At 39.2% G+C, this 18,226-nt stretch overlaps 2 protein-coding genes across 4 annotated transcripts in view; one reads left to right on the forward strand and one right to left on the reverse strand.

The window, feature by feature from the left end:
• The window catches only part of SNTB1 (syntrophin beta 1), a 240,795-nt gene that overhangs the window by 215,988 nt on the left and 6,581 nt on the right, over positions 1 to 18,226 (forward strand). For both annotated transcript variants that reach the window (XM_082364344.1, XM_082364345.1), the window contains one exon: positions 12,811 to 13,007. In XM_082364344.1, the coding sequence (XP_082220470.1) occupies positions 12,811 to 13,007 (197 nt within the window). The remainder of the gene's footprint in view (positions 1 to 12,810; positions 13,008 to 18,226) is intronic.
• The window catches only part of MTBP (MDM2 binding protein), a 106,983-nt gene that overhangs the window by 10,340 nt on the left and 78,417 nt on the right, over positions 1 to 18,226 (reverse strand). The window lies entirely within an intron of this gene.

The following is an 18,226-nucleotide window of genomic DNA, read 5'->3' on the forward strand; positions in this document are numbered from 1 at the left end:
ACATTGTATCCAGAATCTGACTACTGTAATGTGTTCTCAAATGCAGTGTGCAATGAAGAGCCCATTAGGAGCTTTTCACTGGCCCCAAATTTCAAAGGATTTCAAAATAGGTCAGTTGTGTATGAGTGTGTGTGTTTGTGTGTGTGTGTACTTCTCTTTGTAAAATTGAACTCACATTTCAAAAACTTTTGAAAAACTTGCATTCATGTAGTTACTCAGCCAACATGTATTGAACACCGACTATGAATCAGGTAAGATTCTACACACTGCGGAGTCAATGAGAGATGGGACAAGGCTCCTACCTTGAAGGACATCAGGGGAGATGACGTGGTGATCTTAAGCAGTGGGGTAAATGAATTGATAATGATGTGTGACGTCCAGAGGAGGGACACCTACCTTGAGGAGATCCATGCTATGCTTGGTCTTGAGCACCAGCAGATCACTGCGCTGTCAACAGCAAGTTTGCTTCCCCCAACATCTTCCTACCCAGGAGCTCTCAACTTTGACACACGAGCAACAAACCTTACATACAGAGAGGGCACCCAAGAACTCCTCCTGGCTGCCAGCCTAGGCAGTCTGAGCCTTGCTGGAAATGTCGCCACCTCACCTTAGATCCCAAGAAGCAAATCATCTACTCCAAGTGTGGTTCTCCCAAGAGGGCCCAAAGTCTAGGGATGGCTTTGATCCAACCATAGACTCTCAAGGTGAGAACTCTACCATCCCTGGGGAGTCACTGACCAGCCCATGCTTGAACACGTCCACAGATACTGCAGACATGTATGCTTGCCCCCTTCCTCCTTCCCATTCCTCACACAGTCTCTCATCGCCAAATTATGTTCTGAGTGATTTCTGGTGCTCAGTTGAAAGGAAGGAAGAAGAGGCTTGAACAGAGCAGGAAGCTCCTCGAAGGCTCCCCGGTGCACCCCTGAATCCAAAAGGATCGTGTAACTTCAACTGGCAGGTCTCAGCAGCTCTCGTGACTCATTTGCTGGAGGCCAGTAGGTTCATGTAAGGCATTAATGAGGCCATGAGTGTAGGTTTCATCCCACATGGATCGGTTAACTTCATTCTGAGAAGGGCTATTCCGCAGCCACAGGCTGCAGGTGTCAGGTAATAGGAGCTAGACATGGACAGTTTAGACTAACGCAGACACAAACCAATGCAAGAGGACACAGATGAGTTCATCTAGTATTCCAGCCCTGAATTGCCGCTAACATTAAACAAACAAAACATGTATTCCACACTGAGTCAGAATGCATATATTTTTCAGTGCAATGGAAGTCCTGATTCTAAAAATTAAGGTGAAATATTTGGGTTCATTTTAGTCCCGTAGCCTTGTAAAGCTAATCTTTACCTTGTGCGGTATATGTTGCTTAGAGAAAAATTTAAGAATTAAAAAAATAAAGTAGAAATAAAATCACCTATGAAATTGCTTGACATTTTAATGGATTTGTTACTAAGCTTTTATTTTTTTTTTTTAATTTTTATTTATTATTTATTTATTATGTTTATTTTTGGCTGTGTTGGGTCTTCGTTTCTGTGTGAGGGCTTTCTCCAGTTGCGGCGAGTGGGGGCCACTCTTCATCGCGGTGCGCGGGCCTGTCACTATCGCGGCCTCTCTTGTTGCGGAGCAGAGGCTCCAGACGCTCAGGCTCAGTAGTTGTGGCTCACGGGCCCAGCCGCTCCGCGGCATGTGGGATCTTCCCAGACCAGGGCTCGAACCCGTGTCCCCTGCACTGGCAGGCAGATTCTCAACCACTGCGCCACCAGGGAAGCCCCTAAGCTTTTATTTTACATAGTTGAATTGCATATTTAGAGCCTTTCAATGAATACAGGTGCACTTCTCCACATTCACATATGTGTTTCTAAAATTATTTGTTAGGACTGTGTAGTACCCCATCCAGAAGATGTGTACCCAAGTGCATTGTGTGGATATCTGATGCAGTTCACTTGATTTTCATCTGGAAAAAGTATCCTTTTGTTACCAGTATGCACACTAGGTAGCAGAAAAGACAATTTGCTCTGTCTCACAGTTTACATACCATACTGTACGTTTCATTAACCAATATTGGTATATTCAAAAGAACACATAATTCATCATGTCTGCAGTTGTTCAGATTGCAAATCAACTTGTTCTTTGACACAAATGTTAGATAATTCACACTTGGTTAGTTGAAAAATCCATTTTTCCTCTTCCCTTTTCTTCTTCAATGAGAATTTGGTGATGAAACAAATAACAAAGTACACCAATAGTCCTCCCCTCAAAGGGCTTTTTTTTAAAATCATTATTTCCTGTAACACGGTGAATTTCCCCATCAAGGACTCCCTGTGCCTGCCTGGTATTGGTCAGCTAGATACAGGGCTTGCTCATACCTTGTTACACTCTGTTAGTAATTTCATTCCTTTATATCCAGACTTACCAAATGCAAAATTCCTAACAAATTGCATTTTCCAGTTATTATTGGCTTTAATTTTATAGTCTCTCTAGAGAAAAAGAAATATTGGTAAGAAATTCACAAACATGTGACATTCTTCAGAGGGTGGTGTAACTTCTTTTTTGCTTCACTCGTGCCTCTGTGTTACATTTACACTATCCCTGGACTGTGACAAAGTTGATGTCCTCTGGGTGGAAATTTAGTGGATAGAAAGTGAGAACGTGAACAGGGAAGGCATCAGGAAAATAATTTTTATTGAATGCTTACTATGATGCACTAAATACTGGATTAAGTCCTTTATATATTTTCTTTTCGTGTGTGTGTATAAACATGACTTTTAATGCATTTAACATTTATGTACCCTTAGGAACATAAACAATCAGGTTTTTTTTTTTTTTTCTTTCCTTAAAAAAAAGTAATTTTAACTAAAAAAAAAAGTACCCAGTTAAAAGCAAATAAGAGTAGAAAAAGATATATAATGAGAAGTCAAATTTTCTACTTCAGATCTGTTTCCAAGGGCAACCACTATTAGCATTTTCTTATATGTTCTTACATAAATATTTTATAAACACACAAAAGCATATATAAATATGTAAGTGTATTACTCCTTCCCCACCTTCTTTTCTTAAACAAATGGGAGCCTGGTCTATTCACTTTTGTTTTTTACTATAGATGTTTCATTTCTGTAAACATCAATGCAGCCCATTCTTTCCACAAGCATATATATTATAACTGAGTATATATACTATGAGTATATATATAGGATGACTTATTTAACCAGGTATTCCTAGTCTTTTGCTTTTATAAACAACGTGGCATTGAAAATCCTTGAATATACATACATTCCTTCACATACTTTCTAATTTATGTAGAAGCTGCCCCAATGTATACCCCAAATCTGTTACCGAACTTTTTGACCTCTTCATTTCTCTTTGGTTAACATTAGCATCTCATTGTTATTTTGATTAGCCGTCTTCTGTTTAGTTCCACTGAGCTTCCCATTTCTACCTGAATGAGTACTAACCTGTTTTGATTAACACAGCCTTAAAATATATTTTTATGTCTGGTAGGTTCAGTCTCCTTATATTTCTCTATAAAAGGAGCATTTAAAAAATATTTTAAGGACAACATTTCAGATTGCCTTAATGACAGACTCATACAAATCCATCACAGGCTGACCTTGGAGATATTGCGGGTTTGGTTCCAGATCATCACAACATATTTTCTTTATATATTTTCTTATATTTATTCCTAATCATATGAGGCAAGAATTATATTTTTAAAGTAAGGAAACAGAGGGTAGGGGCAAGGGATGGAATAATACTTATTGATTACAAACCATATCTAGGTTCTGTACAAGTACGGTACACAGATCGTTTCATTGGATCTTTATAACACTACTTTATGAGGTGGTGACTCTTAGAACATTTCACTGATGGTAGAAGAGGGTTCTAATGCAGTTTGTTATGCCTCCCAAACCTATGTCCCTTTTCGGTTTACCATGCAGTCTGCCAGCTGTGCCCAACTGACACAGATTTTAAGATTTTAAAAAGGAAGAGCTAGATATATTTCTTGAAGCAACTAAAACGTAAACACCTTTGAGGAGAAGAACACTTTTGAGCAACTAAGAAAACACAATAGGAATTTGTGCTTTCTGTACATACTTCTTCTTTTTAAAAAAAAAAAAATTTATTTATTTATTTATGGTTGTGTTGGGTCTTCGTTTCTGTGCGAGGGCTTTCTCCAGTTGCGGCAAGCGGGGGCCACTCTTCATCGCGGTGCGCGGGCCCCTCACTGTCGCGGCCTCTCCTGTTGCGGAACACAGGCTCCAGACACGCAGGCTCAGTAGTTGTGGCTCACGGGCTTAGTTGCTCCGAGGCATGTGGGATCTTCCCAGACCAGGGTTCGAACCCTTGTCCCCTGCATTGGCAGGCAGATTCTCAACCGCTGCGCCACGAGGAAAGCCCCCATACTTCTTCTTAATGAAGTTTTATCTGACCCTCAATCCCTTTAAATTCTTAGGCTTTTGAGAAGTGCTTTCCATTTTCTCTACTCTCACCCAGATTTTGAAACCTCCCAGCAGCTTCTCAGTTACTCTTGTTCCCTTCTTATTACAAAACCCCCTCCTCCCTCCCGACGAACTGGACTCAGTCTCTACATGTTAAATCCCTGGGTGGCGGCACCCATGTCACTGGACATTTTCCTTCACGCTGTCCTGGACTCTCCTCTCCATGAGATTCATGGAACTTCTATCTTGTATTATCTTTTTACTGGAGTATAATTGACAAATAAAAGTATACACGTGATGATTTCATGTCCATGTATATTGTGAAATGGTTACCACAATCAAGTTAATACATCCATCATCTCACATAGTTACCTCTTTTTTCGCAAATTTTAATTTTTAGCAGATTTCAAGTCTACAATACAATATTATTAACTATATCACCAGGCTGTTCATTAGATCCTCAGAACATATTCATCTTACAACTAAAAATTTGTACCCTTTGACCAACATCACCCCATTTCCCCCAGCCTCAGCAATCATCATTCTACACTCTGCTTCTATAAGTTTGACTTTTTTTTTTTTAAAGATTTCACATATAAGTGATGTCATACAGAATCTCTCTTTCTCTGTCTGGCTTATTTCACTTAGCATAATGCTTCCAGGTTCATCCATGTTGTTGCAAATGGCAGGATTTCCTTCTTTTTTTAAGGCTGAATAATATTACATTATGTATATATGCACCACATCGTCTTTATCCATGTGTCCATCGATGGACTCTTAGGTTGTTTCCATATCTTGGCTATTGTGAATGATGCTGCAGCGAACTTGGGAGTGTAGGTATCTCTTTCAGATGCTGATTTTGCTTCCTTTGGATATATCCTTAGAAGTGGCATTGCTGAATCATATGGTAGTGCTAATATTAATATTTTGAGGAACCTCTATACTGTGTTCCATAGTGGCTGCATCAAGTTACATAACCACCAACCATGTACAAGGATTCCCTTTTCTCCACATTCTTGCCAACATTTGTTATCATTTGTAATGTCTCTATCTTCAAAGAATTGTACAGCCAAAAGCCTTTTTCAATTAACCTTTTGCTTCAAGTCAGCATTGCAGACCACATCTCCCACTGAATTTCAACTTTGTAAGTAAAAGAAAGCTCCTCAGAGTCATATGAGCCTGTCGCTAGAAATTCAGTGGGCTACAGTATGTTTTATTTCACTGATAATTTTGGTCTACAATATTTAAGCTTGCAAGAGAAAATAAGCTTTTGGATTTCCTCTGTACAATTTTTAATCTAGAGGTAACAAGCCCTTTGCCTAAGAAAATAACTCTCTCATCCACCAAGTGAATAGACACCTGGAATTTCTCTAGTCAATGGTGAAGTGTTTCTTTCCGTATTAAAAGATAAGGCTGAAAATGCAAATACCCTGGAGAGAAGTAATATTTACTGAATTATACTCATTCTCTCCTGCAAATTATTGATATGAGAGTCTCTCCCAGAAGGAGGTTGGGCTATGGAGGAGAAGGAGAGAGCATAAGAGATTTGAGTGTTTAGAGGGGGCATGAGAGAAGTAGGAGCCAGTGCCTGCTCAGAAGGCAGCACTCAGAGCCTTTGATTCCTCATGTTTCCTGTGGCCTTTTAGAAAATATTTACCATGAGAGTCACATTTTATGCTGTGAATGTATGTTCTGAAGTCAGTGTGAAATCATGTACAGTAAAAATCACCCTTGGAGGTGCACCAGACCCGGGTGACAGGCAGAGCCACGACGACGTTGCAACAGGCCTGGGGCTGCGTGGAGGTGAGAAACAGGCTCACGGAGATTTGGGCTGTGCCTGGGTTCCACAACCAGCAAGTGACTGAGGCATCACTTCATCCAGTTCATCCGAATTTAAACCCTTCTGTCTCTCAAGTGTCGGGTGCCTGCCACAGTTCCCTGACTAGGGATCGAACTCATGCCCCCTGCAGTGGAAGCGCAGAGTCTTAACCACTGGACTGCCAGGGAATTCCCCAGAATCTGCTTTTTACCAAGACTCGTCCTGCCAACCAGCTGTGTGGCTGACAGGGTCTTGGTGCTCTGGCCGGGTGTCAGGCCTGAGCCTCTAAGGTGGGAGAGCCGAGTTCAGGACATTGGTCCACAAGAGACCTCCCAGCCCCTTGTAATAACAATCGATGAGAGCTCTCCCAGAGATCTCCGTCTCAACGCTAAGACACAGCTCCACTCAACGACCAGCAAGCTACAGTGCTGGACAGCCCATGCCAAACAACTAACAAAACAGGAACACAACTCCACCCATTAGCAGAGAGGCTGCCTAAAATCATAATACGTTCACAGACACCCCCAAAACATGCCACCAGATGCAGTCCTGCCCACCAGAAAGACAAGATCCAGCCTCATTCACCAAAACACAGGCACCGGTAACTTACACCAGGAAGCCTACAAAACCCACTGAACCAACCTTGCCCACTGGGGGCAGACACCAAAAACAACAGGAACTACGAACCTGCAGCCTGTGAAAAGGAGACCCCAAACACAGTAAGTTAAGCAAAATGAGAAGACAGAGAAATACACAGCAGATGAAGGAGCAAGGTAAAAACCCACCAGACCAAACAAATGAAGAGGAAATAGGCAGTCTACCTGAAAAAGAATTCAGAGTAATGAGAGTAAAGAAGATCCAAAATCTTGGAAATAGAATGGAGAAAATACAAGAAATGTTTAACAAAGACCTAGAAGAACTAAAGAGCAAAGAAACACTGATGAACAACACAATAAATGAAATTAAAAATTCTCTAGAAGTAATCAATAGCAGAATAACTGAGGCTGAAGAACGGATAAGTGACTGAGAAGATAAAATAGTGGAAATAACTACCACAGAGCAGAATAAAGAGAAAAGAATGAAAAGAATTGAGGACAGTCTCAGAGACCTCTCGGACAACATTAAACACACCAACATTCGAATTATAGGGGTCCCAGAAGAAGAAGAGAAAAAGAAAGGGACTGAGAAAATATTTGAAGAGACTATGGTTGAAAACTTCCCTAATATGGGAAAGAAAATAGTCAATCAAGTCCAGGAAGTGCAGAGTCCCATACAGGATAAATCCAAGGAGAAACACGCCAAGACACATATTAATCAAATTATCAAAAATTAAATGCAAAGAAAAAATATTAAAAGCAGCAAGTGAAAAGCAACAAATAACATACAAGGGAATCCTGATAAGGTTAACAGCTGATCTTTCAGCAGAAACTGCAAGCCAGAAGGGAGTGGCAGGACATATTTAAAGTGATGAAATGGAAAAACCTACAACCAAGATTACTCTACCCAGCAAGGATCTCATTCAGATTCGATGGAGAAATTAAAACCTTTACAGACAAGCAAAAGCTAAGAGAATTCAGCACCACCAAACCAGCTTTACAACAAATGCTAAAGGAACTTCTCTAGGCAGGACACACAAGAGAAGGAAAAGACCTACAATAACAAACCCCAAACAATTAAGAAAATGGTAATAAGAATGTACATATTGATAATTACCTTAAATGTAAATGGATTAAATGCTCCAACCAAAAGACATAGACTGGCTGAATGGATACAAAAACAAGACCTATATATATGCTGTCTACAAGAGACCCACTTCTGACCTAGGGACACCTACAGACTGAAAGTGAGGGGATGGAAAAAGATATTCCATGCAAACGGAAATCAAAAGAAAGTTGGAGTAGCAATTCTCATATCAGACAAAATAGACTTTAAAATAAAGACTATTACAAGAGAAAAAGAAAGACACTACATAATGATCAAGGGATCAATCCAAGAAGAAGATACAACAATTGTAAATATTTATGCACCCAACATAGGAGCACCTCAATACATAAGGCAAATGCTAACAACCATAAAAGGGGAAATCGACAGTAATGCAATCATAGTAGGGGACTTTAACACCCCACTTTCACCAATGGACATATCATCCAAAATGAAAAGAAATAAGGAAACACAAGCTTTAAATGATACATTAAACAAGATGAACTTAATTGATATTGACAGGACATTCCATCCAAAAACAACAGAATACACTTTCTTCTCAAGTGCTCATGGAACATTCTCCAGGATAGATCACATCTTGGGTCACAAATCAAGCCTCAGTAAATTTAAGAAAATTGAAATCATATCAAGCATCTTTTCTCACCACAATGCTATGAGATTAGAAATCAATTACAGGGAAAAAAACGTAAGAAACACAAACACATGGAGGCTAAACAATATGTTACTAAATAACCAAGAGCTCACTGAAGAAATCAAAGAGGAAATAAAAAAATACCTAGAGACAAATGACAATGAAAACACGACGATCCAAAACCTATGGGATGCAGCAAAAGCAGTTCTAAGAGGGAAGTTTATAGCTATACAAGCCTACCTCAAGGAACAAGAAAAATCTCAAGTAAACAATCTAACCTTACACCTAAAGGAACTAGAGAAAGAAGAACAAACAAAACCCAAAGTTAGCAGAAGGAAAGAAATCATAAAGATCAGAGCAGAAATAAATGAAATAGAAACAAAGAAAACAATAGCAAATATCAATAAAACTAAAAGCTGTTTCTTTGAGAAGATAAACAAAATTGATAAACCATTAGCCAGACTCATCAAGAAAAAGAGGGAGAGGACTCAAATCAATAAAATTAGAAATGAAAAAGGAGAAGTTACAACAGACACCGCAGAAATACAAAGCATCCTAAGAGACTACTACAAGCAAGTCTATGCCAATAAAATGGACAACCTGGAAGAAATGGACAAATTCTTAGAAAGGTGTAACCTTCCAAGACTGAACCAGGAAGAAACAGAAAATATGAACAGACCAATCACAAGTAATGAAATTGAGATTGTGATTAAAAATCTTCCAACTAACAGAAGTCCAGTACCAGATGGCTTCACAGGTGTATTCTATCAAGCATTTAGAGAAAAGCCAGCACCAATCCTTCTCAACTCTTCAAAAATATAGCAGAGGGAGGAACACTCCCAAACTCATTCTACGAGGCCACCATCACCCTGATACCAAAACCAGACAAAGATGTCACACAAAAAGAAAACTACAGGCCAATATCACTGATGAACATAGATGCAAAAATCCTCCACAAAATACTAGCAAACAGAATCCAACAGCACATTAAAAGGGTCATACACCAATGATCAAGTAGGATTTATCCCAGGAATTCAAGGATTCTTCAATATATGCAAATCAATCAATGTGATACACCATATTAACAAATTAAAGGATAAAACCCATATGATAATCTCAATGGATGCAGAAAAAGCTTTTGACAAAATTCAACACCGATTTATGATAAAAACCCTCCAGAAAGTAGGCATAGAGGGAACTTACCTCAACATAATAAAGGCCATATATGAAAAACCCACAGCCAACATCGTTCTCAATGGTGAAAAACGGAAAGCATTTCCACTAAGATCAGGAACAAGACAAGGTTGCCCACTCTCACCACTATTATTCAACATAGTTTTGGAAGTTTTAGCCACAGCAGTCAGAGAAGAAAAAGAAATAAAAGGAATCCAAATCAGGAAAGAAGAAGTAAAGCTGTCACTGTTTGCAGATGACATGATACTATACATAGAGAATCCTAAAGATGCTACCAGAAAACTACTAGAGCTAATCAATGAATTTGGTAAAGTAGCAGGATACAAAACTAATGTGCAGAAATCTCTTGCACTCCTATACACTAATGATGGAAAATCTGAAAGAGAAATTAAGGAAACACTCCCATTTACCACTGCAACAAAAATAATAAAATACCAAGGAATAAATCTACCTAAGGAGACAAAAGACCTGTATGCAGAAAACTGTAAGACACTGATGACACAAATTAAAGATGATACAAACAGATTGAGAGATATACCATGTTATTGGACTGGAAGAATCAACATTGTGAAAATGACTATACTACCCAAAGCAATCTACAGATTCAATGCAATCCCTATCAAACTACCAATGGCATTTTTCACAGAGCTAGAACAAAGAATTTCACAATCTATATGGAAACACAAAAGACCCTGAATAGCCAAAGCAATCTTGAGAAAGAAAAACGGAGCTGGAGGAATCAGACTCCCTGACTTCAGACTCCACTACAAAGCTACAGTAATCAAGACAGTATGGTACTGGCACAAAAACAGAAATCTCAGCCAATGGAACAGGATAGAAAGCCCAGAGATAAACCCACACACATATGGTCACCTTATCTTTGATAAAGGAGTCAAGAATATGCAATGGAGAAAAGACAGCCACGTCAACAAGTGGTGCTGGGACAACTGGACAGCTACATGTAAAAGAATGAAATTAGAACACTCCCTAACCCCATACACAAAAATAAACTTGAAATGGGTTAAAGACCTAAATGTAAGGCCAGACACTATAAAACTCTTAGAGAAAAACGTAGGCAGAACACTGTATGACATAAATCACAGCAAGATCCTTTTTGACCCACCTCCTAGAGAAAGAGAAATAAAAACAAAAATAAACAAATGGGACCTGATGAAACTTAAAAGCTTTTGCACAGCGAAGGAAACCATAAACAAGATGAAAAGACAGCCCTCAGAATGGGAGAAAGTATTTTTAAACAAAGCAACTGACAAAGGATTAATGTCCAAAATTTACAAGCAGCTCATGCAGCTCAATAGCAGAAAACCCAAACAACCCAATCCAAAAATGGGCAGAGGACCTAAATAGACATTTCTCCAAAGAAGACATACAGATTTCCAACAAACACATGAAAGTATGCTCAACATAAATAATCATTAGAGAAATGAAAATCAAAACTACAATGAGGTATCACCTCACACCAGTCAGAATGGCCATCATCAAAAAGTCTACAAACAATAAATGCTGGAGAGGGTGTGGAGAAAAGGGAACCCTCTTGCACTGTTGGTGGAAATGTAAATTGATACAGCCACTATGGAGAACAGTATGGAGGTTCCTTAAAAAATTAAAAATAGAACTACCATACGACCCAGTAATACCACTACTGGGCATATACCCTGAGAAAACCATAATTCAAAAAGAGACATGTACCACAATGTTCCTTGCAGCACTATTTACAATAGCCAGAACATGGAAGCAACCTAAGTGTCCATCGACAGATGAATGGATAAAGAAGATGTGGCACATATATACAATGGAATATTACTCAGCCATAAAAAGAAACAAAATTGAGTTATTTATAATGAGGTGGGTGTACCTAGAGTCTGTCATACAGAGTGAAGTATGTCAGAAAGAGAAAGACAAATACCGTATGCTAACACATACATATGGAATTAAAAAAAAAAAAGGTTCTGAAGGGCCTAGGCACAGGACAGGAATAAAGACGCAGACGTAGGGAATGGACTTGAGGACACAGGGAGGGGGAAGGGTAAGCTGGGATGAAGTGAGAGAGTGGCATGGACATATATACACTACCAAGTGTAAAATACGTAGGTAGTGGGAAGCAGCCACATAGCACAGGGAGATCAGCTTGGTTCTTTGTGACCACCTAGAGGGGTGGGATAGGGAGGGTGGGAGGGAGACCCAAGAGGCAGGGGATATGGGGATATATGTATACGTATAGCTGATTCACTTTGTTATACAGCAGAAACTAACACACAACTGTAAAGCAATTATACTCCAATAAAGATGTTAAAAAAAAACACTCTTGAAAATCTCTTTAATCTCCCATAAAATGCAGTTCTCTTCCATGTCTCAAGAAGTCCAGCATTACTGTTCTTTTTCAAGCTTTAACACCGACACACAGATTGCTACTTCTTCAGCTGAGTCCCCTGGTTGTCTGCTTGAATTTGGAGACTGTGTGCATGAGAAATGCATGCCCAGAAGTGCATTCAGTGCAGCCAGATGATCCAAAGTTCAAGAAACACAGGGGGTAACTAAGTCTAACCCAGGAAACAATAGATATCCTTTCTTGTCTCATGCTCTCACTGGGTCATACATATGCCCAGGAATGGAATGGGGGAGACGGGATTTTCCACATTATTTAAATTGTTCTCTCAATCATTTACTTAATTATCTTCCTTTTCGGTTGAGTGAGTATAGCTGAATTTGTCTAAATAAAGTTAAAGTCACAATATTCAATTCCTCTGCATAGTCAACTGGATGCACAGTTCTTGGCCACTATGCTAATCTCACTCTACCATTGGCCAGGCACTGGGTGAGGAGATGGCAGAAAACCATGGTGAACATTAGGGTATAGTGGACCTTTTGGTTCCGGATCAGAAAATTGAGAGCAAATCACCAGTTTGGGGCTTTTCACAGGTGTAGCAGGTGAATACAGTAGTTTCCATTTTGATAATTTCTCTCTCTCTGTTTTTCTCAACAGGCTGGTCCATTCAGGTCCAGGGAAAGGATCACCCCAGGCTGGTGTAGATCTGTCCTTTGCAACACGAACTGGTACCAGGCAGGGTATTGAAACGCATCTCTTCAGGGCTGAGATCAGCAGGGACCTCTCACATTGGACAAGGAGCATAGTACAGGGGTGCCATAACTCAGCTGAACTCACTACTGAAGTCACCACAGGTGAGCACTGCTGGCTTTGGTTTTGTGATGTCACATCCTTATGGAAAGAATGCACCCTCTACTCCACCACAGCCTCAAAATTGTTTCCATTACTGGCCATTTGGGGTACTTAAAATTCCAGAGACAAACTTAAATTCCAGAGGTAAATTTAAAATTCTTCTAAATTAAGGCACTGAATGCCCTACTAAAATGGAACCTAGGGGTTTGATTGTGAAAAGCCTTATCTCATCTTCATTCAGGAAAAGTGGGTAACTTAGATAGTCAGATGTCATTTCTACCATGGTAGACAGTGCAAATCTAGAACATTTCCATCATGGTAGAAAGCCCTGATGGTATCTGCTCTGGATGAACAGGATTTTCCCACAAGACCTCTAAGGTTGTAAAATAAATGAAATAGAAAACAATACCAAAGATCAATGAAATTAAAAGCTGGTTCTTTGAAAAGATAAACAAAATTGATCAACCTTTAGCCAGACTCATCAAGAAAAAAAGGGAGAGGACTCAAATCGATAAAATTAGAAATGAAAAAGGAGAAATTACAACTTACACTGCAGAAATACAAAGAATCATAAGAGTCTACTACAAACAACTATATGCTAATAAAATGGACAACCTGAAAGAAATGGACAAATTCTTAGAAAGGTACAACCTTCCAGGACTGAACCAAGAAGAAATAGAAAATATGAACAGACCAATCACAAGTAATGAAATTGAAATTGTGATTAAAAATCTTCCAACAAACAAAAGTCCAGGACCAGATGACTTCACGGTTAAATTCTATCAAACATTTAGAGAAGAGCTAACACCTATCCTTCTCAAATTGAACACTCCCAAGCTCATTCTACAAGGCCACCATCACCCTGATACCAAAACCAGACAAAGATACTACAATAAAAGAAAATTACAGACCAATATCACTGTTGAACATAGACACAAATATCCTCAACAAAATACTAGCAAACAGAATCCAGCAACACATTAAAAGGATCATACACCATGATCAAATGGGATTTATCCCAGGGACGCAAGGATTCTTCAATATACGCAAATCAATCAATGCGATACACCATATTAATAAAATGAAGAATAAAAACCATATGATCATCTCAATAGATGGAGAAAAACTTCTGACAAAATTCAACACCCATTGATGATAAAAACTCTCCAGAAAGTGGGCATAGGGAGAACCTACCTCAACATATGGCCTCAAAGGCCATATATGACAAACCCATAGCAAACATCATTCTCAATGGTGGAGAACTGAAAGCATTTCGTCTAAGATCAGGAACAAGACAAGGATATCCATTCTCACCACTTTTATTCAACATAGCTTTGGAAGTCCTAGCCACAGCAATCAGAGAAGAAAAAGAAATAAAAGGAATACAAATTGGAAAAGAAGAAGTAAAACTGTCACTGTTTGCAGATGACATGATACTATACATAGAGAATCCTAAAGATGCCACCAGAAAACTACTAGAGCTAATCAATGAATTTGGAAAAGTTGCAGGATACAAGATTAATGCACAGAAATCTCTTGCATTCCTATACACTAGCAAAGAAAGATCAGAAAGAGAAATTAAGGAAACACTCCCATTTACCATTGCAACAAAAAGAATAAAATACCTAGGAATAAACCTACCTAGGGAGACAAAAGACTTGTACTCAGAAAACTATAAGATATTAATGAAAGAAATCAAAGACAACACAAACAGATGGACAGATATACCATGTTCTTGGACTGGAAGAATCAACATTGTGAAAATGACTGTACTACCCAAAGCAATCTACAGATTCAGTGCAACCCCTATCAAACTACCAATGGCATTTTTCACAGAACTAGAACAAAAAATTTCACAGTCTGTATGGAAACACAAAAGACCCCGAATAGCCAAAGCAATCTTGAGAAAGAAAAAATGGAGCTGGAGGAATCAGACTCCCTGACTCCAGACTCTACTACAAAGCTACAGTAATCAAGACAGTGTGGTACTAGCACAAAAACAGGAATATAGATCAATGTAACAGGATAGAAAGCCAAGAGATAAACCCACACACCTATGGTCACCTAATGTATGACAAAGAAGTCAAGAATATGCAATGGAGAAAAGACAGCCACTTCAACAAGTGGTGCTGGGACAGCTGGACAGCTACATGTAAAAGAATGAAATTAGAACACTCCCTAACACCATACACAAAAATGAACTTGAAATGGTTTAAAGACCTAAATGTAAGTCCAGACACTATAAAACTCTTAGAGGAAAACATAGGCAGAACACTCTTTGACATAAATCGCAGCAAGATCTTTTTTGATCCACCTAGAGTAATGAAAATAAAAACAAAAACAAACAAATGAGACCTAATTAAACTTAAAAGCTTTTGCACAGCAAAGGAAACCATAACAAGATGAGATGACAACCCTCAGAATGGGAGAAAATATTTGCAAATGAAGCAACTGACAAGGGATTAATCTCCAATATATACAAACAGCACATGCAGCTCAATATCAAAAAAACAAAGAACCCAATCAAAAAATGGGTGGCAGACCTAAATAGACTTTTCTCCAAAGAAAACATACAGATGGCCAAGAGGCACATGAAAAGATGCTCAACATCACTAATTATTAGAGAAATGCAAATCAAAACTACAGTGAGGTATCACCTCACACCAGTCAGAATGGCCATCATCAAAAAATCTACAAACAGTAAATGCTGGAGAGGGTGTGGAGAAAAGGGAACCCTCTTGCACTGTTGGTAGGAATGCAAATTGATACAGCCACTATGGAGAACAGCATGGAGGTTCCTTAAAAAACTAATAATAGAACTACCACAGGACCCAGCAATCCCATTCCTGGGCATATACCCTGAGAAAACTGTAATTCCAAAAGATACATGCACCCCAATGTTCATAGCAGCACTATTCACAATAGCCAGGACATAGACGCAACCTAAATGTCCATCAACAGAGGAATGGATAAAGAAGATGTGACACATATATACAATGGACTATTACTCAGCCATAAAAGGGAACGAAATTGTGCCATTTACAGAGACATGGATGGACCTAGAAACTGTCATACAGAGTGAAGTAAATCAGAAAGAGAAAAACAAATATCGTATATTAATGCATGTATGTGAAATTTAGAAAAATGGTTCAGATGAACCTATTTGCAAAGCAGAAATAGAGACACAGACATAGAGAACAAACATATGGACACCAAGTTCGGGGGTGGGATGGATTGGGAAATTGCGATTGACGTATGTACACCAGTGTGTATGAAATAGATGGCTGGTGAGGGCCTACTGTATAGCACAGGGCAGGGAGAAAGATGGTACAATCTGTTTGAAGGACGTATATTAAGTTAACCTTAAAAATGCACTCCAATATACATTAGATGCAGACAAATACTGTTTGAGTCCACTTACACGAGGTACGTAGAATAGCCAAATTCATAGAGTCAGAAAGTACATCGGTAGATGCCAGGGGCTGGGAGGTGGGCGGGGGAGGGGGAATGGGGAGTTAGTGTTTAATGGGGACAGAGTTTCCATTTAGGAAGGTGAAAAATTTGGGAGATGGATGATGGTGAGAGTTGCACAACAATGTGAATGTACTTAGTGCCACTGAACTGGTTAAATAGTTAAATATGGTTTAAATAGTATAAGGTTAAATATGATTAAAATAGTGTGTTTTATATTATGTAACTTTTACCACAATAAAAAAAATTCTTTTAAAAAGAATTAATTAAGTGGAATATAAATCCTTTCTCCATCTCTGCTCTGAAGCAGAACTATTCCTCTATCCTCAACGAATATCTGTCTCTTGAGGTGCCTGAATTAGGTGTTTCACCCACGGAGGGATGCCATATAAAAACAAGACATTTTGTGTTTACTTTAGGTTAAAATAAATTAAGTTGGCCTTAAAAAAAAAAAAAAAAGACCTCTTAGGTACAGTGTTTCCAAACTTTCGTCACACTGAAAACAACAATAACAAAAAGAAGGTTTTTTAGTTGTACCCTCAGAAGCCTCCGATTGCTGATGCCCATCCCTAGAGACAGTGACGCAGCAGTTCTGGGGCGGGGCCTGGGAATTTGCATCTAGGACGATACCAGGCGGTGCTGAGGCTGCTGGTCCGTGGACCACTCTGTGTGCAGTACTGCACTAGGGTGCAACTTCCTCCAGCGCCCAGGAGGATTCTAAAAGGTGGGACCCACGTCAACATGTAGTAGGGCTTCTCCACATTTCCTTTACTGGTGCGAACATGAGAAACCAGATGTTTTGTAGAATTTCTGCTGCAGCATCTCTGAGATAATCACTGCCTTTTAAAAATTATCCTGAAACAAGTTAGTACCCCCCAATAGTTTCCAACATTGTTGAAAATGTCTCTCGGAGTGTCACTGAAGTTTTTATTTTTGACGCCTACTCTGTATGGCACAAAAAACTAGAGTTTCAAACCTGAGAGTTGGAAAAGGCTCAAGTCACCTGAAAACTAAATTTAATGAAGTTATACGTGTAATTGCAGAGAAGTCGAGACTCCTTGCAACAACTTCTGGGGTGTTCTAGAAAAGAATGAAGATGGCCAAGGGGGTTTGGTTTAGTTTACATTCCACAAATTTCATAAAATCCTCCTCTCAGTAAGCTGAACTCTACTTTGACAGGAAAACAATGAGGCTGTTGATAGACCAGCCAAAGGAGAATAACAAAGAATTGTGTGGACTGAGCTAGCTGGGTGGTGGGAGAGAAGCAATTATGGAAATGGCCAAAGGGGCAGCCCAGTTTCAAATGGAAAGATGCCTGCAGAGAGTTGGGGGAAGGGGCTTATGTTTTAATCAGAGCTTCAATTAACGTGATAATGGGTTCAATCTATCCTGTGTAGATTAAGAACGTCTTCAGATAACTGATTACATTATATAAAGGCCACGAATACCACTTTAGGTCAATTAAAATTAAAAGTAACCACAGTCAATTAATTCAAACCATCCAGTGGCACAGCTGTCAAATTCAAACATAGAGGAAAGGGGAAAAAACATGTTTAGAGCTCAGGGGCCCACATATTCTGCAGATGTTAGAAGTGAAAAGTTTCAAAAACGAGGATTCGAGATGGGAAGTCGTAACTACATCTGTGCCGTGTCTATGTTATGTTTTGGTCATCCTTGAACTGGACGTGTGGCAGAGGTCTAGGGCCCTTCTGAGAGGATAACTTAAGACTTGCCAAGGGGTTCCTCCCAG

The sequence above is a fragment of the Balaenoptera borealis genome (genome assembly GCF_965194805.1).
Source record: "Balaenoptera borealis genome assembly, chromosome: 17".
Taxonomy (NCBI): Eukaryota; Metazoa; Chordata; class Mammalia; order Artiodactyla; family Balaenopteridae; genus Balaenoptera; species Balaenoptera borealis.